Source organism: Vanellus vanellus (assembly GCF_965231255.1).
Source record: "Vanellus vanellus genome assembly, chromosome: 4".
In the NCBI taxonomy this organism is placed as follows: Eukaryota; Metazoa; Chordata; class Aves; order Charadriiformes; family Charadriidae; genus Vanellus; species Vanellus vanellus.
In genome coordinates this window covers 34,681,477-34,707,515 of record NC_138909.1, presented here as the reverse complement: position 1 = coordinate 34,707,515, position 26,039 = coordinate 34,681,477, and the positions used below count along the sequence as shown (strand labels likewise).

At 44.1% G+C, this 26,039-nt stretch overlaps 1 protein-coding gene across 1 annotated transcript in view; it reads right to left on the bottom strand.

Annotated features, from left to right (window-relative positions):
- Nucleotides 1-26,039, bottom strand: part of FAM13A (family with sequence similarity 13 member A) — a gene marked incomplete at its 5' end in the record, with an annotated part of 135,167 nt that overhangs the window by 48,223 nt on the left and 60,905 nt on the right. The window contains one exon of the mRNA XM_082482901.1: nt 1,070-1,111. Within this exon, the coding sequence (XP_082339027.1) occupies nt 1,070-1,111 (42 nt within the window). The remainder of the gene's footprint in view (nt 1-1,069; nt 1,112-26,039) is intronic.

Genomic DNA, 26,039 nt, shown 5'->3' with positions numbered 1-26,039 from the left:
CACAGACTAGGCAACATCTGCGCAAATACACTGCAGGGAACGAAGGTGAATCAACAGGAAGGCAAGACAAGACCATGCAACCAAGCTGGTCCCCGAACAGTTCACTGATCCACATTACTACACAGTTTTAATGCAAGCCTCCATATTAAGAGTGCGCATGAAATGCACACTTTCTGTAGTTTGTTAGAAAAGTTCTCTCCGAAAAAAAAAAACAAGCTACAAAGATAAATAGGAATAAATGCAAAAGAATTAACAAATTGAAGAGATCACTGTACGAATTCCAAATATCACCGCTCTCACAAAAAGCACCACAGGGATTTCTTTTTATTTGTTTAAACTCCACAGAGATCAAAGAACCCAATTATAATATCTGGCCCTTCCTCCTCTGCGGCCCTTCACCGTTAATTGCCCTGGCTCCTGTTCTTCCACTAAGTATAAATGAAAGCACTGGAGTTGAGCCTGCTACTGAAGCAAGCGCAGCAAACTTTCCCTGATGTCACCAGAATTAGGCCACTTTTACAAGCAGTGACTTTGCCCTCAAATTGGCAAAACAAGAAACGCAGTTTGTTCAAATGCGGCGCGAGGGCCATTCCCTGCAGGCAGGCGCGCTGGGGACCCAGGCTCTCTCCTGCTTTTCCGAGGAGCAGTCGCTGCACGGGCTGCTGACTCACCATCTGGTTCCTGGTTTCTTTCTGAGCAGCACACGCTGCCAGTTCCTCAAAGCTTGTGGCAGAACTCTCTCCTGTGCCCACTGATTATAAGCTATTCATGATGGGTATCTTAAGCTACATAATGAACTGAAGGAAAAAGAAAACAAATGTCCATCTTCTAATTAAGAATTTACAAGACTGGCATTAAACCCCGAGACTTGTCTCTAAATACAAAAAAATCAACAGAGTTTGTATCTCTGAAAGCTCATTCATCCCACTAGCTGAGCAATAATTACAAACTTAACATTAATCTTCGGTTTGATTACAGTCTGTTCAACATCTCCGGCATCACTTCCTGCATTTAATTTCAACAAGTCAATCCCACACAGAAAAATAAATTAAAACAATTGAGTAAATACCTCACATAGAAGGGTGACATAGGCCGCTCATCTTCTTGGGAGCTAAAAACAAAACATATTTTTTAAAGTTAGTATGCAGCTCTGTCTCATATTTGCAGTTCATTTACAGCAAGATACTCAAGAATTAGAAACAACAAAAGTGAAACAGTACACCTGTTACAGAAGTAACACTTATGGCCTGTTTTGTCCTCTGGTTGTACATTCCTTAAATCCTGAGAATCCAACTCATTGCTCAGTGTCCACACACGTGGTGTAACAGATCTCCTGCTAGATGGCCAGGAGTCGCGCCGGCTCTGCAGTGGTGCCAGGACTATTCCCATAGCAACAATAAAGTATTTTGCCAGCAAAACCACCAGAGTCTTTTGGCATCTGCTGTTCCAGAATTAAACCACCTGCCTATTAAAGCAAAAGTTGAGAAAAAAAAAAAAAAAAAGACGTCTTGAGAGACGAAAGAAACGGCCACGGGTATATGTGTGAGGATAGGAATTCCCCGGTTTTATCACTCCTGCAGAAAGCCAATTTGACTCTGCTGAAATCTCCCTAGGATTGAGATCAAGGGCTGCCATTGGCTGCCGTGGAGCTCCCCTGTCATAATGGTGTTTCAGTGGTCAACTGACCTCGTCCGTACATAACTACGTGGTGTGTGGCCGATCAGTTCCCTGATCCAGCTCATCATGCCTGTGCTGGCACAAGGGTAAGAATGGGCTGTTGGGGAGCTGAAGCTTAAAGGTGTGGTGGACTGATGGTTTAAGTCAAGTTAAGACTGTTCCACTGTAAGAAGGGGTTCAAACAAGTTTCACCTAGTCATCCCAACCAGATAAATGGTCAGCCTTGAAGGGCATTTAAGCCTTGTAACTCTCCAGGGCAGGAACACTCATCTTCCTCCAAGCACACGGTAAACGCCACAGAGGTTTGTCCCCATGGGACTTAGAATTGGGTCTGCTGAAGAGCACAGCAAGTTCGGCAGAAAAGATGGGAAGCTGCATCAATTACTTTAAACAAAAGGAGAAAGGATAACATCTCACAGGCACTGGAAAGCAAGCACTTTCTTGGAACAGCACTGCTGTTCCAGCAGCCTGGGACTGCGCCAGCACTCAGCAACTTGCCACAGGAACCAGGGCACAGCCACGTTGTGAAGGCATCCATCACTTTTGAGCTTCTTCAGAAGATGAGAGAATATGGGAGAACTCTCTGGGTAAGGTGAGCTCAGCTTCAACCTCAAGTCACTCGGGGGCTTTGATCGCCCCGACCCCCAGCCAACTTTCAACAGGGATCTGAAGTAGACCAAGCCAGAACAACTTTTGAAAACCAAGCCCAAGTTCACTCATCTATTGAATTTTGAAGGCTTTTATTTATTGGTCTATAAAAGCGTCTCTACGCACAAAATAAAGGGGGAAGGAACATCTCAGTGGGTTTTGTAGCTAGGAGAGCAAATACTCACAGGTACCTTTTGCAGCTTCCAGCGGAGCCAGCAGGAAGCTCCCTCAGCAAGATGAGCTGAAACTGGCCCGCAGCCAGGTAAGCACCCTGCTCACACTGAATATAGCCACAGGCAGATTTCACCGTGGCTCATTTCAAGCCCAGCCAACGTCATAACAGATCCACAAATAAGAACACCAAATTCATCGGGGGGGCAGGAGCATGAGGGAGGAGGCAGGATGCAAAGGAGTAAGAAAGGCCAGGAAAGTGGACAAACAGATAGATGAGCAAGCCGATGAGTCAGAAATAAATCACAGCTGTTCATTCTGCATCATTTTGATCCCCCCCTACAGTACGCAGAGATTTATAGAGACAACTACAGACATCTACAGAAAAGACCTTCCAGCACATCATGCGGGAAGCCCAAAATCCTGACTGAAGGGTAACACAAAATACCACAGACCAGAAGGAAGAGAAGCTGCTTCTGAAATCAGCACTGTCTGCCAAAACTCACATCGCCCCTGTAATGCAACAGTGACCAGGCAGTTTTCAGCGGCTCCCCAAGAAGATTGGGAGGACGGCTGCTATGGGAAACTTTGCTGCCATTTCCACAAGCCTGACTTCAGCTGCTGGAGCAAGCTGCAGTCGGCCGCTGCTGCAGGAGCACTAAACGCCACTGTCGCCCTCCTCCCAGACCCAGCCAGCGCAAGGAGCAGGGCAAAGCAGGCTGGCAGCGCCTGCCTGCAGCCAGGTAGGTAATGCAGCTGCCTGCGTGTGGACTGAGGTTAAACATCACCCGAAGGGTCTTTGCGAGAAACTGCTACAGCTTTGAGACAGCCTAGAAAGAAGCGGAGGGAAACTTGGAAGTGCCCATTGTTGCGCTTCCCAGAAGACGACCTGCAACAAAGGCACAGGTAAGAACCTCTGCCAGGTGCAGGCTCCCTCCCCTGATGTCATGCACTCTCTCAGCTTGCACACGTTATCTCTTTATTTAACACTTACAGAATGTACTTTGTTTTTTTAAAAAGTGTAAAGAAGCTACTTTAAACTCACAAAGTTGCTGGTAAACTTTTTGCTACGTTCAGTTCATTGCGTTAACGGCTGTACTTGTAATCTCAATGCAAATAAGTCCCAATGGCACACACAAAACATGAAAAATCTTTTCTCGTGTAAAGTTCACAGTGGCATCAAGATTTCTGTGCATCAACGCAACTTCAAATGACAACACCAAATGCTGCTTTGTGTACAAGTGGCAGTTGCCAAAGCCACACCAAACATGCTTTCTTTTCCGTCATAAAACCCCTTCCTCATCTCAGGGTATGTAATTAACTTCCAAGTCACAGAAGCACAAGGATACTGAAAAAGCCCAATTAACTTCTATTTATACTCCCCCTAGTTGCTTTGACAGATCAGATGGGAAAGTAGTATTCAGCAGGGACTCTGAAATCTCTTGCATTTCCTTCCTTTTCTTCCACAGCAAGTACAACCACTGCTCCACAAGTTCAAGCAAGTTTTATATCTGTACAAGGAAACCCATTATCCACTCATACAAAGTAACTCAGGAGAAACAAATACTTTAAGAACATTAGCTGGGAATGGGGGAGAAAGAAGCTCTAGAGAAATCAGAAACCAAATACCAGTTTCATTTAGATCATCACATTTCAAAATTCCACACAGTCAATAATAATTGTAGCTGCGCATAACCTCTCGTATCCAATAGTGCTTTGTAGTTTTACACGTGCAGCACTGATCAGTAGCCACATCTGGGATGAAGAGCTCCAAGCTAACTAGTATGAAATCTAGACTTTTGAGAAAACCATAAAAATCTTTTAACTTTAAAAAGATCTCCTGCACCTGAGTAAAGCACATTATCCATTTTCCCCTAATCATTAAAAACAGCGCATCCCAAACATCTTTCCCTAACTTCATGCAGCTTAGTCAACTCATCTGTGCAAGCTGGAGGACGAGCTGTGTAAGTTACGAACAGATTTAAACCAGCTATTTCACATAATTCACAATCCCTCAAATTGATGTGGGACCACCAAGCCCTGCTGCAATCACTTAGGGCACAAGGATTCTGTTTTGATTAAAATGCTTTAGGAAAGAATGAATTCTTCGTGTTGTAAGGTAATAAAACCGATGTGCTTCTATTACACATACAAGCACAGATTAGTTTAAGGGAAGAAATGAAAACTGTGTGTAAGAGGTTTTAAACCTGCGTATACCTAATCATGTGGTTTCGGATATAAAAGAGACAGGCAAGCAAGAACAATGTACAAGATATGAATCATAAATGATCATCAGTTGCTATTACACAATAAACAGGCTAGAAATTGGTTGAAAACCTTCCACACAGGATTCTTTGTCACTGTCACTCACACTATGCTTATTAAAAAACAACTGCTTACTTGTTTTTAAAACATCTTGTACTGAAGGGTTTATTAGCATTGCTAGGAAGCCCTTTCTATCATGTATACTTTCAAAAGAAAATGCTAGAAAAGTCATTAAGATATGTTTAACATTTAACTGTACTGCACTTGGACTGCATAATTCCTCTTTGGTTAAAGGGGTATAGAACCCTTCCAGAAAGAAAGGAAAGCCTAATAGCTGGCACAGTGACCTAGCAAACTAAGTCAGCCATCCACAGCATGGAGGGGACAAGTCATTCCGATGTGCACCTCTCATATAGTCTAAATTCCTACCTCGCCCAGCAAAGAATTTATCCATTAGGCAAGCAGGTTTTGTAGTAAATTACGTGGTTGGGTTTTTTGTTGTTTGTTTGGTTTTTATACCATCACAGTTTTGTCCAGCTTTATACATGCTTTATGTAAGAAAGCACTGAAGTGATGAAATAACTTAAAAAAAAATAAATTGATTATGTATTCAATTATCACCGATTACCTGGCCAAGCATGTGAGTGCAAAATACAGCAGTCCCTTTCTTCTCAGACATGTACATAGTTCCCATAAGAGAAGGGATTATGCAGAAATGAATTGCTCCTTCATGCAATATTTGGGAAAGCAGTTTCTCACACTCCTAAAGAACACCTAAGTATCTGATCACTTCCTTCTCACTAAAAGCCAAAACAGATATCAGCCAAACTGAAAAAACTTGTTCTCTTTATTTTACGACTAAAGAAGTAATATTGTTATGTTTGTGATCTCCACTGAGCTAATGAAAAAGTCTGTCAGACTGGAAGGAACACCAGTATTGCCCACCAGTTAGTTTAGCACATCTTTGGATTTTCAGGCACATGTATTTTACAGCATTTATGCAATGCATCCTTTCTGCCTCTAAAGAAGGAAATAGGAAAGCTTGGGTGAAGCCTGTTAAACGATGTATTTCCATTACAGAACCACAGTTACCTTTTATTCCCTCTCCCTTTTGCAACAGGAATGTTACAGGCAACTGTTCGGCCATCACATTCTCAAATACGCAATGATGGTTTCCTTTTTTTTTTTTTTGATGTCTCATCTTGCCCTTCAGAAAAAATAAGGGAGCTGCTGAGCTGATGCTGTAAAACATCCATTTAGATGGAGAGTTCCCAATTTATTTACATGCATATGGGATATCCCATATGTTATATGGACACCTCAGGTCAGAGGGTGCCTCAGGGTGCTTACCCCTTGTTTTATTCGCACTTAATTATCAGCAGTCCTTCCCTCCTGGCTTGCTGGCACTGGAACCTCCACTGTAAAGCTACTGCTGCTTTCCTACTCCACACCTCTTTTCAAAAGTTAAATGGGACATTTAGTCGATTAAATAAATAAAAAAAAGCCATAGTTTTTTTGTTTGTTTGGTTGGTTGGTTTTTTTTTTTTACAATCATGAAAATGTACTTTGACACAAGTGTCAACATTTTGCACCAGAGATGAAGGGTCTAGACACTGGCAGGGTCATGCTGCTCAGCCAAGGTCATGTTTTCCTAATGCCTTGCCATAGGCTCTATTTGTTCTGACCTCAAAAGTTAGATAAGGAAATGGCTGGGTTTCTATTCCGCCACAGATATTCTGGACTTCAAAAGAAATTAATTATTTTTTAGTGAGAATACTTTTTTCAGGCAAGATGATTGCTGCTTTAATTTTAATGCAATAAAACTAAAAGGCATTGAAAATTAAATGGCATCAAATTACTAATGATATCAAAAGTTAATGCAGCTTTTGGGGGCAGGAGAAGGAAGACTAAGCTTGGGTGATGACTTCAAAGTTACCTTCCTCTTGATTTCCTCTCACCATTTAGAACCACCATGCCACCTTGGATTAACAGACATGTCATCTTTGCTATTGCAGGGGATTTTAATGATACTGTTTACTTATGCTGACATTCAACATTAGCAACACTAAAAACAGCTTCAAGGAAGCCTCAGTTTTGAGGCCACAGCAGTGCTTTCTGCTGAATGTCTTGTCTTATTCACAAATTTTTAAGCACTTCTTCACCCCCCCGCAAGTCATTTCCCCATAAAAGTTATTTCAAGCTTGCGACAAATGCAAGATTAAAGCTGCTTGTGAAAACTTACTATATACTCATTTTCTCAGTAGAGTGATTTACTCATTGTTTGTGCTTCACAGCAGTGGGTAAAAGGTAATGTTTTTGCAAATGAGAAATAGCAGGCAATATGAGCTTCTTCCTTCAAGTAAAGCAAGAATATTGAAGTATGTTATGCAAAAGAAGAAAGAATAATACTAACCTTGATGCAAGAGTAACAATAAATTTAATCTAACATGATAACACTGTGGTGACACAATGGTCATCATTAAAAGTCAACACTTACCATCAACTGTTGAGCAATGCCACCCTTGCTCTATACCCTTAATCAGGAGGAATGCACTATATAGTAACTGTCTAAGAAACAAACGTTTAACAGCTATTTCTCTGTGAGTGTTACTTCCATGCAAACATTTGCATTTTCCCTGAAGACTTTCACAGTCAAAACCATAACATGTCATTTCAGATATTTATCTCCAGTCTTCACAATAGTTACACTTACACCTAACCATGCTTACCACTGAAACTAAGTTCAGCTCATGCTTAAGTACCTGCGTAAGCTACTCACCAAAGGAGCCACATGTCAAAATACCAGCTGGACAACCCGGCTTCTTTATTCTGAACTCACATATTACGCAAAATATCTCCAATATCTTGGGCAGGGGGGATTGGTATTGGTTTAAATATTAATCTCCAAGGATCCCGCCATTCTTCCCAAAGCTGTGCCTTCAGCAGTGTTTTTCGTAAAGGTCTCTGAACTAAGTTATGTCTTAAGCCCGCGAGACCACAGAGTGCAGAAATGCATCGGCGGGCCCGTAGGAAGGGATCTCTTTGGAGGAGAGCTCCCTATCAGCCCTCCAAAAGCACGAGCTTCTGTGTCCTATTTTATCCAGCATTCAAAATGCCAATATTACTATATCATAGAGACAAGCTGTGGTGAATACAAAGGATCACTCTGTCCCGCATCTGAGGAGCACGTACTATTTCTTGTTCTATTTTCCACAGCCAAGATTAGAGCACAAGTATCCAAGCCCAGAGCAGGAGTCTTTTAATTCTAGGAAACACTGATGTACAACACAACCATACACATTGGGAATATACTGCATTATTCACAGGCATAACCGCGCAGACTGTGTGTGAGGGGGCACTGAGACTGAGGCACGTTGCCTGAACAGAAAAAAAAAATACACTGAAGCCCTTTTGCACACCTCCTCCCACTTCAAAGCCACACCAGGGAAGTACAGGCTATCCCATGGCAAGCTGAAATGAGCAGAACTTCTCGCCGATTAAATGCACTCTGAGCGAGAGGCTGATTTTCCATTTATATTAACCTATCTGAATCTACTGGAACCCTTGACAGCATAATCTTGTATAATTATTTTCTACTCACTATCCTCCTGGATTGCAAATATGTTTATCTTTTATAAAATGACGTCAATGTTAAACAGCTTGCTTTTGTTGTTTTACTTCTTATACTAGTTGAGGCTTATTATGAAAGACAGGGCAGTGTCTTTTCTTCTACTTGCGGTTTGGCAGTAGTCCTCACTAGGATAAAACTAGAAAATGGGTCGGAAAGAGGCGGAATGAATGTACCAGCCAAAGTCTCACCTCTTCTCAGAATTTAACAGTGCGAAGTTGCATAACACACACATACCTGTTGCATTATAATGGTGAAGAACTGTTACTAGGTAACCAGCAATTTCGATTTCAGGATTGTTTGTTAAAAGCTTGCACGCCTTAAATAAAGTTATCTAAGAGCCCAGTTTTTAGGTAAATATTCATATTTTCTTGCTTAATCAGGTGGATACCCTGGGGCAAGCACCGCAGAAAATTTCCACATGAATTTCTGCTTTTAGTCAGAGCCTTTCCCCCCTCCCGGGCCCCAGTGGTACCCAGGAAGAGCTTTCCCCAGGCTCCTACACCCCTCATGTCACAGCTGTGACAAGACAGGGTACCCACCTGTGCTTGGAAGGCCAAAAATTCACATAGCATTTTGTACTAGGCTACAACTATGACTTGACAAAGATGGGAACCACAGGTTTGAATTTCTCTTTATTCTTCCACCAGAAAAAAAGAAAAACCAAAAGCAAATCAAACAAAATCAGATACGAGTTCCCTCCACCCTCAGAGAACATACTTCACTTCACATACATATTCCAGAACATACTTCACTAGGGCTTGTCAAGCACACCCCGTACCTTGGATAGAAAGTGATAACAAGGTCCAAAGGATCAAACTTATTTACCATACAACTTTACATGCACAAATGCTCACTAATCTGTTGAAGAGAACACGGCGGCCATTCTGAAAAAAGAAAATGCGGTGGAATACAAATAGTGTTCTCAGACTAAAATACTTGGTATTTGTGAAAGACCCCAAGCAAACAAACCAGTAAGGTAAATCAAACATGATGATGACTGCAAGTGAGACAGCCCATGCAGACAGCTGCTGCTGTACAGGTTAGAAACAGATCGGTCACACTCCCTACTTCTATTAGACACACTTTCTAAAAATATTTGTGACAGCTTCACTCTTCCTCTGCCTTGATTTGTTCCAGCAAAGTGCAAAGCCAGAGAGAGGCCACTGATCACAAACAAGGCCCGAGTGTGTACCTGCCTTTCTTATCTCCTACGGAAACTGGCAGATGCGACTGGCGAAGGCGGCTGCCACAGGTTTCAGCTTTGCACAGCTTTTGTTAAATCTGCAATAGATTGAGCTGGAATAAATGAATTAAAACATACACTAACAGCATTAGTAATGCTCTAACTAGGAATTTAGGTTATTAAAGTAAGCTAATGCTATTCAGAAAACATGTTAGCCTATTAGCAATGGAAGAGACAATTACCGGTGGATAGGTTGTTGGAAAATCAGTAATGCAACCCGTGTGACATTCACAGGTGCCTTTTGCAGGGCTTGGGCAATACAGCACCTATCGCAGCGGAGGGTTCAATACATTCGGCCTTCCACCTCTTCCCATGCAATGAAACACAACCCTGATGTCCCCACTGTCACTCCCTCGCAGCCAGCCACTATATCCCATCATGTGCCATTCCACAGACTTCTATACATAGAATAAAACGACACTGTAGAGTACATATGGCTCTATGGAAGCACATTATACGATTTGTAGGAAGACAAACTCACAGCTTACAGATGCCTTGGTAGATACAATACTTTGCCACTCTAGTGACAAATGCTATTTAAATGTCACAGCTTCTTAAACAGAGCCTTTTTCCCTCTCCCAAGTTTTACACACCAGCCACACAGAGATGTATTCCTATCGCTTCAGCACGGGAGGGTTCCCGTGGCAGGTGTAGCACAGGCAGCTTGTGGCCCAAAGAGAGCACAGAGTGGGGCACTTGCAGGAGACGGGCATGAGGGAGTTTAGCTGCCCGGGAAAGGAACCAAGAGTGATCACTGCTGGCAGCTCATTTGCTTTCCTGAGAGGGGAAGATAGATGCCACAGTACAGGGATCTTGGAGTCTGTGCTTGTTTGCCCCAAGGTCCAAAGAAAATTAGGTGCTAAAAGTACAGCATACACATCCTACCAGTAGATCAAGGAGATGGAAAAAAAGCCAAAATTTTGTGAATCTTCTTTTTTGACTGCAAAGCTCAAACAATTCTGTGCCACGTTCAAAGTGTAACAGGAATCTGAAGAAAAATCTTCAGTTTTAAAGTATGGAGCAGATGTCCAACTGTTTGAGAGTTAACGCTTGCAACAACAAAACCCGAGAGTCTAATTAGAGCTATCCTGTGAAACCTATCTTCCCCTGGGGTAAATAGTGAAAAGCGCAATAACAACCACTTGGTCTGACTGCTGCTATGACAGTCACAGATCCTCGGAAACACAAAAAGGTTAAAAATATGATGTGAAACTTGTCCTTCAAATAGGAATTACTACTTCTTTAAGACATTCAAACTGCATTTCTGTTTCTCTGCAGTCATCAACATGGAACCCCGTGGCTGCATTACCGCAAAAGAGACTTCCTCCACACCTATCTGCAGAGGACCCCGCGCTTTGTCAAGGCAACAACGGTTTGGGCAGCAATTTCAGTCGCTATTTTATCGCGTCCAAGCAAGCAGCAACTCCGCAGCTACTGCTGAAACAGCACCACCACATTGCTGAAATAGCACACTAAATTGCTTATTTACTGTTTCGTAGATTACATAAAGATTGATATTCAGCCCATTCAAAGAAGGCAAGGAGGTATGGAGCGCGCGATTTAGAGAACTGAAAGACCAATCAAAAAAAGGAAAACAAAATAAATTAATGACTCGGTAAGAGGTCTGTGTACACCACCCCCACCCCAGTGGGTCTGTGCACTGCCATTTCAGAAGCCTGGCTGCAGCTGTCCCTGCCATAGCGTGGCAGGAGCACACGCCAGCACAGGTACGGACTCCCAGCCGGTGCTGAAGGGAGGTGTGTCTCGACATCCTGGAAACAAAACAGCCCCTTTTTCTTCCCTAAACTAAACCTCTCGCCCACGCCGCTGCAGAGGCAGACCACGCCGGGCGTGTGAGCAGAGAGCCACAGGAGGGGTGCGCACAGGGGCAAGCCCGCCCGGGCTCCCTTACCGCATTACAGCCTCCGCTGCAGCCAAGCGGCGGGAGGGAGAGGTTCGCCCGGGCGCAGACCCCCACCGCTCGCCCCGCGGCACATAAACCCCTACGCATCTCCGAGCTGCCCCTACCCCGCGGCAAGCTCCCCCCGCCCCCCCCCCCCCCAAAGGACAGGACTGCGTGGATTTCGGGGCGCTACATCGACACCTCCCCTCCCCGCCCCCCTCCGCACGAGTACACCAGAGATTTCCCCCATCCCCCGAGCCCCGTTATGATACACGGACCTATTACACCGCCCGGACGGTGCCCTTCCCGGCAGGGCCGGACTCCCGGGCTCCCCCCGTGCCCAGCAGCCCGGCAACAAGCCCCGCATCCCGCTCGCCCGCCGCAACCTTTCGGACCGGGGGCTGCCCCGGCCGGACAACGTACCTCTGCAGGGGCATGACTTCGCAAGCCATGCTGGCCATGGGGCCACTGCTCGCCCAGCTAGCTAGCTAGCCAGCCAGCCAGCCAGCCAGCCAGCAGCCCAGCCAGCCGCCCGCCTCGCCCCTCGCCGCGCCACCAGCGCCTCTCCTCGCCGCGGACAGCCTGCGGCGCGGCCCGGCCCCGGGGAGGAGCGAAGGGGGCCGCCGGCCCCGGGTTGGCGGCTGACGGCGACCCGCCCCGCCGCCGGGGTCCCCGGCCCGGCCCCCCTCTGGCTGCCGCCGGGGAGAGAGGGACACCCGCCCCGGCCCCATCCCCGTCCCGTCCCGACGGTTAACCAGAAGAGGTTTATGATGTCCAAGTTGGTCCTGGGACCTGCTAGAAATGCCACAAGCTGGGGGTTGGTTACCGCAGGATGCCTTTTAAGAAAAAACACCCCACAAGGTCTTTTGTATCCCTTTCGGTTACTATAAACACCACCCCTTCCTAAATGCCACCCAGGGTGCAAGGTAGCCACCCACAACCCCCAGGATGCCCACGGGCAGGGCACCTAGCCCACCCGTTGGGCTACTCCCTCTCCGAAAGCCGCACCGAGCCATGCTGCTGCATACACACGCCTTCACCATGTACAGATGTCCATCGGGGCTGGCACAACTGGGCCTTTGAATTTACCATCCCTCTGGGTTGCAACAGATGCTACCGGGGTTCGGAGGGTTCGCGCAGCAGTCGACTGGTCGATTTGAACACACAGCAAAGAGGAGCATATGAGAACTCTTCCCTTAACATTTGAAATGAAGAGGTAAGCGTTGCAGAAGCTGAACTTATTTTTGCTGATGTTCCCAATGGGCCACCCTCAAGCACTCCTGCTTTGACATCTGTGGCTGCTGACCAAATACTGCTCTGAAACAGCAAATCCCAACGTTTTATTTGATGGAAGTTTGGGGTTGGGAAGAGTGGTAACAAAAGAACCCTACACAATGGACGTGCCACTTCCCAGGACACAGCAGCCTTGGAAAATGAGCAGTACAACATCTGTCAGAAGGTCTTGTACTGGAATGTTTGATGGCTGCTGAAGGAGCATACCCAAAGTTGTTTGTTTTTATTAAATTTGCACCTCCTCTGCCCACAAGGCCTAAGGAATGACCTTCAACTTCCCCCGACACTGGACAGAAACACTTCTGCTGCTGCCCTACCTGTGAACGACCTTACCACACTGCACACTTTATGCGACAGAGAAGGGGACAATCTCAAACGGAGAAAGGGGCATAAGAAAACAGATCCTTTCATCATTTTAGGTGGTAAAAGCCTAATGGCTAATTCTGGTACAGCCAGACATGCCAATCTTCAAAAATTCAAGTCAATATTAAAAGCACTGTCACCTTCAACCCCAGTGAGGACTGGCACTGGTTTGGGACAAAGCTGTGGCTCCTGGAGAAAAGGAGGCTGAGGGGAGACCTTATCACTCTCTACAACTACCTGAAAGGAGGTTGTAGAGAGGTGGGGGCTGACCTCTTCTCCCTGGTGACAAGTGATAGGACGAGAGGAAATGGGTTCAAATTATGTCAGATGAGGTTTAGATGGATATTAGGGAAATTTTTTTCACTGAAAGGGTTATTAAACATTGGAATAGGCTGCCCAGGGAGGTGGTGGATTCACCATCCCTGGAGGTGTTTAAAAAAAGGGTAAATGTGGTACCTGGGGACATGGTTTAGAAGTGGTTTTGTCAGATTAGGTTAATGGTTGGACTTGATGATCTTAAAGGCCCCTTCCAACCTCAGTGATTCTGATTCTAAGAGCTTAGTACCTGTATGTTTAAGACTTCCGTACAGATGTAGGTCACGCGAATTAGGTAAGAGCCACATCATCCTTCTGGAGAAGCAACAGACACTCACAGGAGGAGGATATCAGAGGTTTCACAGGGTTGCCTAACAGACCCTGACCTTTCTCAGCAGGAGGCAGGGGCGTTTTCTATCTCAAAACAAGAGCAGCAGGCAGCTGCAGCCTCAGAAAGCAGTGGCATGGAGTAGAGATGCAGAGGTCAGTCGAGAAGTGGCTCCGCTTCAGCACGCTGAACTGTTTAATATCTGCTCCTGTCAGCAGGCTGAGTGGAAGAAGCGCATTAGTAATGCTGCTGCCCGTTGTCTCAGCACAAGCCTGTTCTGCTGCGCCACAGTCACGCCAGGCACAGCACAGGGCCCCTTTTTAGGAAAGTCAGCAATGCTGATAAAGCACTCTGCCATCACCGATCTGGGCTGCTCTTATCTGTGGCAATTAAATGAATATCTTGATGACTTCCTGCTAAATTAAATGTGCCATATGTGCTCTTAAGCAACTAAAACCACGAGAGAAAGATTTTACTCTGATATATAACACTGCTTCAGTATAAAACAAAAGCACCTTGTACTGTTTCACAATTTGACAATAAATCAAACTGCCTCTTCCTGGTCAGTCTTTTTTTATACACACACAATTATTCATAGTTTATTACACTTCTATAAACTGAGTGTTACCATTGGGATGCCAAAAAAAATATTAATTTTCCACATTTAACTAAGGACCCATCTACATGGGGAAGGAGTCAGGGTTCTCCAGAGCAGCTTGCTGAATAAACAGAAGTGGAATAACTCAAATAGCTGCTGTAGTCTGAATTTATACCCTAGCTATTTTGTCATAACTTCCATGGCACTTGCCTGTATAAATGAGCTTAAAAGTACTAAGATCCTCGACAAAGAATTCACTAACAAAAATTTATGCTGTAGTAACCAGAAAGATTAATTTATGAATTAGCATCAGTGAAGAAGGTTAGTTCATGGCATCATGCTAAAATCAACCAGATGCCTTGGGAGAACAATAAAGTTTCCCAGGGCTCCCTGGGCCATCAGCACCTTCAGGTTCACCTTCTGGTTTTGTTCTCTTCTTTTGGAGTCCTCTCAATGGGGTATCAGTTTTCTTGTCTCCTTCCTCATCTGCCTCTTCCTCATTGCCAAAAATGTCATAACTAAGAAGAGGTACCCTAGCTCATGTTTCTCTGCATACCCACTGGCGTGCAACTTCAACACCCATTAAAAGAAAGGAGATCAAAGATGAAAAAATTCAGGTGGTGGACTTTTGCTAGCACTGCTGGTTTCCCAAGGTTTTAATTATTTCTGGAACAGCTGCAGATATTGCAATAAAAGATTTTAACATGGAGAAATGTGAAAGAGTGAAATTGAAAAACGTACTTTGAGGCACAGTGGCCATCTGTCAGTAAGAGCAGTGGTACCTGTTACTTAAACAGTGGGAAATCGCCCCACGGTACACGTCACCTTACTTCAGTTTGTGTCATCTCAATGGGCCCTTTGAATCTCTCACTGCTAAACGAGCATGCAACCCCTTAATTCTTCACCTCTCCTGTTCATAGGTACTAGACCACAAGCGATGTATTTGTAGCAACAGTAGTCAGACAAAAACTGCCAGAAAACTGCAGCCTTAACTCCAAACAATTCCACTTCCTTCTCACAGATGTTTACATTAAAGCCAACTCGCTCCTTGACAGAGGCAGGAATTCCTACCCCCTCCCTGCCCTCTTGCACCCTTTTTAACTAGTGTAATTCAAGATGGGTTATCACGTATAAAACCTGGGATTATACAACATTTTGTTTTGGATTTGTTTGTACTTGTTGAATTTGTTCTCCCATGTTAAACATGGAAAACAAAACCTCTTCTGCAAGTTTCATACAATTCTTGCATTCCTATTGCTCAGAAAGGCCAAACTTGTCTATTGGCAGCAACAATGCACCGCAGTGGCTATTTATGGTACAGCCAAACATACATACAGAGGATGGGGAAAAACACCGTCTCTCAGGACAGGCACAGCATTCCTCTCCACTGACTGTATGCTCCTTAGTGTATCGTGAGTCTTCAGGAATAGACAGCAAATGACAATAAAAAATTATGAAGTTGCCTAAAATACCAACACATATCTCACCACACTTCAGCACCTACACCAAGGCAACACCTGGGTTCAAACTATTTGATTTGCAAATTTCTTACTGAGGTTCAAAAAAGAAAAAAAGACACTGGCTGGAACTGAATATGAATAATCACTTTTCTCCACCACCATTGACATTTAAAGAATGAACACACGTTTGGAAAGGAAGTCTCCTGTCAATCATCATTACAGAAGTGCTTTCTCCTCTTTCTTTCCTTTTCATACTTAGCTGCACACCAAGTAATTTTCTCAGCATATAAAGCAACAAGAGAAGAGGATCTGTGAACAGCACCAGAGGATATGAGATATAAGTGATCTAGATAATGGATTTTATGAAGATGTGGCTGTGTCTGCCTCCTGGAGAGCAGTTACCCCTTGCCTCACTGCACTGTAATACACAAATCAGACGCTATTTTTTAAAAAAAGAAAAAAAAAATCTTGCCTCGTCTGATAAAATCTGAGGGTTTTTAAGATGCTGGAGTTCTGCTCAATACCATCAATGTATTCCCACTGTGTTTACTAAGTTACGCAATAATTTCCCCCTGGCAGAAACATGAAATACAAAGTAAAGCAATCTTCAGACTGAAAAGTAAAGAATGTACTTCTCAAAATACCACTAATACAAAATTTAAAATGACATTATTTATGTACACATTCATGCATCGATACATGCATTTTTCTTTTTAGAGTATCTGTGCATATAAACATCTGCAATTACAAATGATAAATACCCTGGAAACTCTCCCCCAGGCTAGAAGATTTGTGTGCACACATGAAATAAGCAAGTCACACGTAAATAGAAACCATATTTGGAAACTGTAGCCCTTCACATCCAAACAAAACAGACAGATGATTAAATAGGCCCTGTCCGAAAGAGCACAAACAGGAAGAGCGAGCAACTAATATGTCAAAAACTTAATTTAGTAAAAGGGGAATCCTCTGAAAGGGGTAAGTACTAACTTTGCAAAGCTGGTACTCAGCCCTGTATCACTCAATGCTTTTATCAATGATCTGAAAGAAAATGTAAAATAACACTGGTGGTTCTTTGGGTGCAAGCCAGCATGAGAAGTTTCCGTACAGCCACGTAAGAGTCAAATCTGGGAACTATATGCAAGATGACAGGTCCTACTGGGGGATACAACGTCACACCAGATAAGCACTTCTATACAAGCTCTGAGCGACTGTGTGGCTAAGGAAATTAACAAAGTCCTCGGAGGCATCAACTTGGATATTGCCTGGAAAAGGTGTATTATGTCTGGATTTACTACTGGGGTGGTTGCTACAGAAGACGGATCAGTTTGGGAATTCCCATTCTCAAGCAAGTTGTGAAAAACTGAAGAGTGCTCAGAGATGCCTCATGAAGGGAATGGAAGAACTAAACCCCATACATTTAGTGCTTTGCAAAGAAAACAGCCTATGCATGCAGGAAATGTTAATATTTGACCTAGTACTCGCAAGCTGACCAAGATCCAATGGCTAGAAGTCAAAGACAAATTATGACTAGAAATGAGACATTTTTAAATGGTAAGGAGAACTAACTACTGATGCAATTCGAAGACGATGGTGAATTTTTAATGTTCTTACAACTTACAGTTGCCTCTGGTTATGAACACCAAGACTTAGACAAACTGCCCAGATGTAATTTGCAGAATTCTCTTACTCATTTTGTTAACTAATACTCCTCTTGTCCAAAAGAGAAGCAGGTTGCTCTCACTTGAGTTCATTTTACCCTTTTTATTTTTTGCACTAGCATAGAAATGCAAGTGGTGTTGGCATATCTGTGGGGAATATAGCTGGTTTTTTGCACTGCAGCTCTTCTGTTCCTTCCTGCTACTTGGAGGCCAAATTACCTTTTAAACAAAGCTAGTTAAAATCTGTTAAGGAGGAAACATATTCCAGAATTGTTCCTTAAACTTGCTGGGACAGAAGAAAAGTAAACACCAAGCTGAAAGCTTCTCAGAGCTCCGGATCTCAGCCAACAGATGAGCGTGCAAGTGCATTTCCCATCAAGAGGGACACCCCAAGCTCCTAGGAGACCTGGAGTAGCTGCTGTGGATGCTCTTCATTAAGCAGCGGTGTCCTTTGCAAGCACTGCCACACCCGCTTGTCAGCCACTTTAACTTGTTCCAAAGGACTCTCACTCCATGGAATAGCCCAGAAATTATTTCTTGGCCTCCCTCCTGGAGAAGGGGGAGGATTGGGAGTAGGTTCCTAAAGGGTTTTCTGGGAAAGCAACAAATAATGAATGGTTTTGCCAGCTAATCTGCTGTGGGAACAGGGTAAAGCATGCTGTGCAACAGGTCACCAGGTTCTTCGTTTGCACCAGTTAGTTCAAGTGCCAGAGCACGGGAGAGCAAGCAAACAAGCAGGAGTCCGGTCGCGTACAAGTTATTTTCAAAGCAGGCTTTTTTCCAAAGCTCTGCTAATCTTATGAAATTCCTAAACATTAACATCTAATGAAATTTCTCCCACTCCTCTAAACCATTATTTTTATAAAAAAGCCTGCACGAAGACCCCTTAAAAATTCAGCTGTTTCAGACCAATGAAACAGCCATAGAAAACACTGAAGAAAAAGCATTCATTGGTCAGCAAAAAGATTCCAAAATTTTTTACACAAGCCCTTGGTACTCCCTGTGTTATTTATATTTCCCACCAAAAAAGTCACTGGTTTCACACTTTCTCACCTTCCAAAAACATCCTTCCAATCCTCTACAAAATGACTATCCTTTGAACTGCATGCCTCTGCACCCACCATGTTTCCTGCTTTCTAAAGCATCTTCAAGTGAAATGTTTGTAGTTCACCCTTAGCCTCACAAAAATAACAACCATATCAGAAGAGGCTGAGCAAAGTGGAGGAGCAGGCCACACCATTCACGTTTGGTGCACGTGGCTTTTTACTCCACTGAAAGATAAACTGCCGTCCGTTTTGGCAAGGGAGGCAGTCTGGCAGAGCTACCCTCCAGAAAAACCCTCTAGAAATAGCTCCTCATCTTCAGCTAATGACATGACTGAAAGGAGTCCTCCCTTTCACAAGTGCTCCAGCAGTCGGCCCAGCTCCCGGGAGAGGTGGTGGGAAAAGATGACTTGGCGGGAGAGACTGACTCCAGCTGGGAGGCACTAAGAGAAGAGTGAGCTGGGTGAGAATAACTCCACCCCTCTGCCTAGAGCTGGAAGATGCATCTGCCATGGAAGCAAGGGAGATCCTGGCTACAAGACCACTCGGACCAGATCTATCAAAACCTGACTGTATTTGACTGGAGCACAGCCCCCTCAGGCCAGTCCCAGGGCTTTTTCTTGCACCCAGCTGTGCGTACATCAACAAAAAATACTGTTTATGCACAGCCAGATACAACGATGCTGGGCTCAATCAGGGCAGCTCACTGCTGTGCTCTTCATCTGCAACATCAGCTCCGAGTTTAACCACTTCGTATGTGTCCAGGCTGCGCAAACACGCTCCTATCCTGCTACAGGCCGGTCTGAGCAGCGGTAGGAGTTGCACAAGTGGATACTGAAGGGAAGCAAAAGTTCAGCGTAAGCTTACATTTAGTTACCAAGAACATTCAGAATGACAGGAGAAAGGTCTGTAAGCTTTCAACTTCCCAACCCACCTTCACAGTCCTGTGAAAAATTCAAGTTTTCTACCCAAGGGGCACAAGTCCAGCAAAAGCTAACGAGAGTTTAGAGAAAAACTTATTTTCTGTGATGCTTGGTAGCCCCATCAAAAAGGATTTTTTTGCAATTTGACACTTTCTGGAGTTTCGGGGTGTTTTTTTTTTTTATATATTTTATATATTTATATTTTTATATATTTTATAAAACATGGTGTACTGGTAGCAGTGCTCTCAGAGAGTAACCATTTCATGGTGGTTAGGTGGTTCCTAACCATAACGCAGGACAATAAAAATACTATTTTGTTAGATATTTATCGCTCCCTACTTGACTCAAACTTTCTGAAGGCGAAGAGCTTGAAGACTGTGAAAGGGCCCAAGGAATTGGTGGTGGAATCTCTTGTTTCCAGGAGTCCTGTCAAAGCTTTAATGACTAAAAGTCATTACCATCCAAGAGGCCTTTAGTAATTTCTTTGCAGTTACCTAGTGGCTTCTCTTTGCAGTCATCCCTAGAGCAAATACACTTCTTGCAGCAGGTGCAGAATGAAAAGGAAAGCTTTGGTACAGAAAAGAGAACCATTGTCACACTTCCTAACTGCGACCCTCTCAGGCCAGGAGGAAGGCACTGAGCCAATGTGAGAAAGTGCAATTTGTAGATAAGCAGCCAGCTTGGGATTGCATTCCTCGCAACAGATAAAATGACGGGAAATCTCTCATGTCCACTGACCATGAAAGAGGAGGATTTTACAACACTGAAACAGCTCAGAGACAAACAGATGCAAGTAAAATGACAAGAGCAGTGAGTGACAACCCTGCCCTGCCATCCCCACCCTCTTCTTGTCAGCCAGCCAGCTGACCACTTTGATTAAAAATATGCATGCGTGTCATGGGAAGTCACAGCTGAACTCCATCAGCCTACACCGCAATGTGCTGAACACAACGTCCAAATGCACAGTTCTTTCAGCTGAACTGGGAAGCTGCAGCAGCAAACAAGCCTGGCTGAGAACTCTGTGACCTCTGCCCGCTGATCTTCCTGCAGACTGCCTGCAGGACGCCTGCCCAGGTCCCCTCTGGGACGCCACACAGGAAGGAGTACCTCACAGCTTCAGGTGGTAGAAAACTGCTTGCTCTGCAAAGCTACAGGAAACAAGGCACACACTACGCTGAATCTCCTTGGCTGAACAATGCACCAGGCACTTCAGGATCCAGGCTAAGGAAGCTGCAAGGAGAGGGAACTGCTCGCTTACTGCAGTAAAAATAAGTCAAGTCACGGTGCAGGGGCTCTGCCTCTTCCCTAGTTGCTAGTAAGGCAGATTAATGATGGGTGTCTTGGTTTTTGTAAACACAAATATTAAAAGCAGAAAGATTTCCAAGGCTGGTTTAAATTCCTTATTATTCGCTGTGTGTTCTCCTGTAAGAGGTCACTGATGCTTTTGTTTCAAAATGACCTCAAAATTGTCGCAGATGTTTGCACCTTACTTCCTACAGCAAAATCTACTGTCTGACCCGGCTGGTATCAGGAAGCCATCAGCCTCATGAGATGAAGGGGCTTTCTCCTCACAGCAAAAGCAGATACAAAAAAAAGTAATAAATGAACAAGATGACAATATAAAGAATCCTTCCAGCTGAGAGGGCAATGCCTAAGATATGGAAAGGGAGTCAGTTTTTTTCAGCTTTGTTACGCAATTTCTGTGAACTTACTGTAGTCCCCTTCTGGTTTCTAAGGCTGCTGGATGCTGTCCCAGGAAACAGGAAAAGCTAACATACTTGGCGCATGGGGTGAAAGAAGAACTTTTGTTTCCATATGCATGTTATGGCATTGAAGTGCTGCTTTGTACATCTAATAGTTGTCAGATCTTTGTTTCATTTATGATCCTTGTTGCCTCCAGAACAAAGCTCCACTTCGGTGGCACACGTCAGGGCACCAGATTCAAAATGTTCTCCATCTCAGAAGCCATAAATTGTCGCCAGGTAAATCTTGCATAAAGAGGCAAAGATAAGATGGCTAGAGGTAAATAGGAAGGCTAGACTAGTATAAAAGCCTAATCTAAAGGAGTAACCTGTGCAGGGTGGAAAAGAGAGGACAAATGCTTGGAAAAGTAAACTGAAATCCACCCAGGTGACTTGCACGGAAAAAAATCTACATAATTGCACGTTACCATGACTGTCATTACATCTTGGCTATTGCCAGGGGAGAAGAACCCAGGAAGAGCTGAGACCTCACTCTGACTCACCATTCACAGTCACCTACCTTGGAGAGACACATAAATCACATGCCTTTATGGCTGTGTTTTCTAAAAACTGAACACTTTTCTTAACAACTCATTATGTAAGGCAGTTTCTAGTGCCAGCATCTCACAATGCAAGAAAGAAGGGAATTGATTGCATAGGAGGGTGGAGACAAATGTACTCTCGAAGTTAAATGAGTCAGCTTGGAAAAACTAACTCAAACCAACCTAAAGAGAAAGTGACAAACAGCGGCAATACCCTACATAAAAAAGTCCCCTCCGAGGGCTCAGAGCAGGGCCCACCAGAGGCTGCTGCTGAACAATGCGTAAGGCAACCGCCCTCACCACTTCCCCACCAACCTCACTCCAGACCTTTGCTCCTTTCCTGAGCAGTTTTCTCGAAGAATCCAGGGCTGTCGTAGGGCAGCCCTGCCTGCTGCCTGGCTGCAATCCCTTATGTAAACCTGGCAGCAAGGCTCCTGAGTGATAAGGCAAATTATTACTTTGGATAGGAACTGAATGTACTGCCGTGACAGACTTCAAAAACAAAAAAAAACCCCAAACCTAAACAAAAATAGTCAGCTAAGCAAACAACACCAGCCCCCCTGCTTGATTTGTTCTGGCAACAACAGGCACCCAAGTTCTTATCACATGACAGAGGGTAATGGTAAGTTTTGGCTTGCCTTGGTTTTAAACCGCAGCTGCTAAAAGGAAAGCCAACAAATAGGGAAAGTGTTTATAGTAAGCACAAACTTCTCAGTGTACAAATACATGTGTTTTCATACCTCAACAATTAACAGCAAGAACATGCAGTGTCATTAAGAGGGTGCAGCAGGGTACATTAACCCACCCCTTATTTTAGGGAGGCTACTACAGCATGTGATCCCTTTATTTGCAGGACATAGGCCAGATATAAGAATCTTTGTGAACAAAAGGGTGATATAAACAAACCTTCTTTTTGAGAACACGCACATGATAGAAAGCCAGCACAGGGTATCTGCGCTGGCAAATCTCACTGCAGCTGTGACTGCAGCCACAAACAGGAATTTATGATCTTTGGCACACAAAGACACGGCTAGAAAGTACTAGAGAAGGCGGCTTGCTTACTGACTGCTGTGGTTGCTCTAAGCTTTGGCTCTCAGAAACTGCACAATGTTTTTCACAAAGTTTGGCTGCCATACAGGCACCCGTTCCCAGTGCCTGACCACTGCTAGCAAGAAAGGGTACCCGGTCACACTCCTTTGATCGATATTTCCACCTAGGAACGCGCACTGAGCCTAACAGCACCTCAAACAGGTGGGTGCCCTCCCACTGAGGGATCCTCCTTCAAAACAGTACCAGGGCTGCAAAGAGGTGCAGCTCCAGCAAGTGATAGAACAGCCATACACAGCAAAGCCTATTTCAGCCCCCTTTGCCAGGCAAAAGATCCAGGATGGCGACAACAAAAGTCTGCAGACAGCGCGTACCTCTGAGCCAGCATCAGGAAAGACATTTCTGCTCACCATCAACAATCCCCCTGCCTCACATTTTGGCTGCAGGAAGCATTTTCCCTCCTGCCTGAAGGCTATCCCTTGTCTTTGCTTGTATATGAAGTTTAGCGTGAAAGGCTAAGAGCATCGCTTGTGAGAGGCCCTCCAACCTTTGTATCCAGTTAAATCTTAATACATCTTGTCCCTGAAATAAAATCCATTTTAATTTATTTGAAGCATTTAAGTTTTAGCACCTCTAGAGACATCCAAAATCACTCCAGTTCCTACTGCAGTTACATATGCACCTTTTGAACCAGACTTTTTCCTTCTAGATAGTTGAAAGAGAGAGAGACCCAAACAGGAACTCTGAGCTTCACAGAGCTGCAAGTCCACCCCAGCCCCCTCTCACTGAGGGTCTGGTAAGGCCCCAGGGAGCCCCGTTCTCTCCTGCCTACACCCTAGTCCCAAAGCTGCTGCCTCCCAAGGTCTGTGGTATGGGCCTTGAGGCTCTCAACCAGGTAAAGATAAAGTACGTGGTTCCCATGGTCCAGGAGTTTGGCTGCTCTGCTCTGAAGATCTGCACAGGAAGCTCTTGCAAAAAATGAGATAAGCCTTACAGAAATATGTAACAGGCTGCGTATTGCCTGCAGATTTTCATCCTTCTTTCAGAGGACCAGTCTCTTCTCTCCTGCCCCTTCCCTCCTTTCTTTCTCCACTGTTGTGGGATTTGCTCAAAGACTGCATTACAGGTATGTTTTTCTGCTACGGCATAATTAGCAGTTTGCCCTTGACACACAGCTCTAATAATGAGGCAATTTTCAAGGGAGCACATACTTATGTGCTAGTGGGGATTATGGGTACATATAGTTAATCCACCTATTTTGTTCAAAAAAAAAATATATATAAACTTTACAAATACCATTTTCTTAAGATAACAGCTGTGAACAGAAGGTGATATAGATTTAATGCTCTGCAACATGTTTTGACTGTAACTGATATTTCACATATTTAAAATGACAGCAGCACCTTCAAAAAATTTCTCCTATGAGGAGTATCATACCTGTAAGGAGGCTTAACATGTCTTTCAATATTTTAAAAACTGGCAAGCCATTCTAGAAGACATAGTCAAAACTGTAGCTGCTACTTATATGCAGATCTTCATTTTAAGGTCAACTGTATGACAACACATACTAAAAGGTATTTAAAATAGTATAAAAAATTACTAATCGACCAGAAGTCTATAATTTTCTCCCTGAAGACCTCTGCTCTACCGTCAAATGAAACTGATTGAAAATTTATTAAAGATTACAGTCCTTGCTGGTGGGGGGGCCTGACAGGCTTAGTGTGGGGGGGTTACTTCTTCACTGTTACACTTGTGAGCCTGCTAAAGGTGTAGTTCTGCATCTACCTTTCTGTGTAGCCCTTCATCCTCTTGTAATCCACCCATATCATGGTATCTGAGCGTGGAAAGGGAACAAACCACAAGCATTTTCATGAAACAGCAAATGGTTATCATTGCCAAGAACAACCTTTATTCTTCTCTAACAAAGATCATATGATAGCTGAGCAGATACAGTCATTTCACTAAAACATACCTGATAATTACACATAATTGATGATAACATTTATTTAACAATGTTAGTATCTTGTGACACAACCTGCCATCCCCCCCAACAGAACAGCAGCGTGTTTGCGAAACACTTTATAGTCTAGGTCAGATGCCAGAGTCCTGCTGAAAAAGGGGAAATTTTCTAATACAGCCTTGCACTGAGATAATACCAGGTAACACCTCACTGTGAGCTTAGATTACACAGGAGTGACACAAGGCTACCAAAAACATGTTTAAAACCACTCCTGATATATCAGAGCACTACATTAATGCCAGAGAATCTGACAGCTGTCCCCTAAGTGTGTTAGGTCTGCTAGAGACCTCTCTCCCCTCTTCCTCTTAGGGGTGATACAGGGCCTTCTCTCCATCCCGTCCTGCCCAACAACCTGCCATCCTGGAGCTGGGTAGAAAACAACAAGCACTACCTACTCCTTCAGCAGCAGCAGCAGATCACTGACAGAAAAGTACTGGAAGCTAACGGCAGTGCAGATGCTCAACCCAATTAGGTAAATATGTACAGAAGTGTGATAAAGGATGGAAAAATAGGGCATTCTTGAATAAAATGGGATTACAAGAGAATTCATTTCTACAGCTTATTAATTTCCCAGATAAAATCAGAGATGCAGACATCTTTCATCTCAAGGCCTGAGCATGGGGATTAGGCTTTTGACTAATTACAAACAAATCTCATTCAGTGCTTAATGTCCTGTGCTAGTATTGGCCCAACTGTCCCTTACCTCAACAGTACTCTTCTAAGGAATTACACGTTGACAGGAAAGTATGAATTCCTACAGCAAATAATTAAGTCTTTTGGAGAATGTTCTCCTAAAAAAAAAAGATAAATCACTTTTTTTGGGGGGCACCTCATGAAGTACACCAGTCACACATACCTTCCCAGATATGAGACTCAGCAGTACTTTGTTTCAACTCTCGAACACTTGATTTCCCTTTACACCTTGCAACATGCAGTGAAGTACAGGCAGGGGCACAGCCTCTGCCAAGCTCCGGCACATCAATGCAAGAGGCCATAACTTCTGACCCAGCCCCACCTACTTGGCCCTGTCTAGCTGGTAGAACTGTATTGCCTTCTCAGTTTTGCCAGCAGACCTGCTTCAGTAATTGTTTCCTAACTCACCTTGGTCAAAAGGAGCTGGATTAACGAAGACGTGTAAACAAACGTGATGTCTTCTGGCTGCAGGA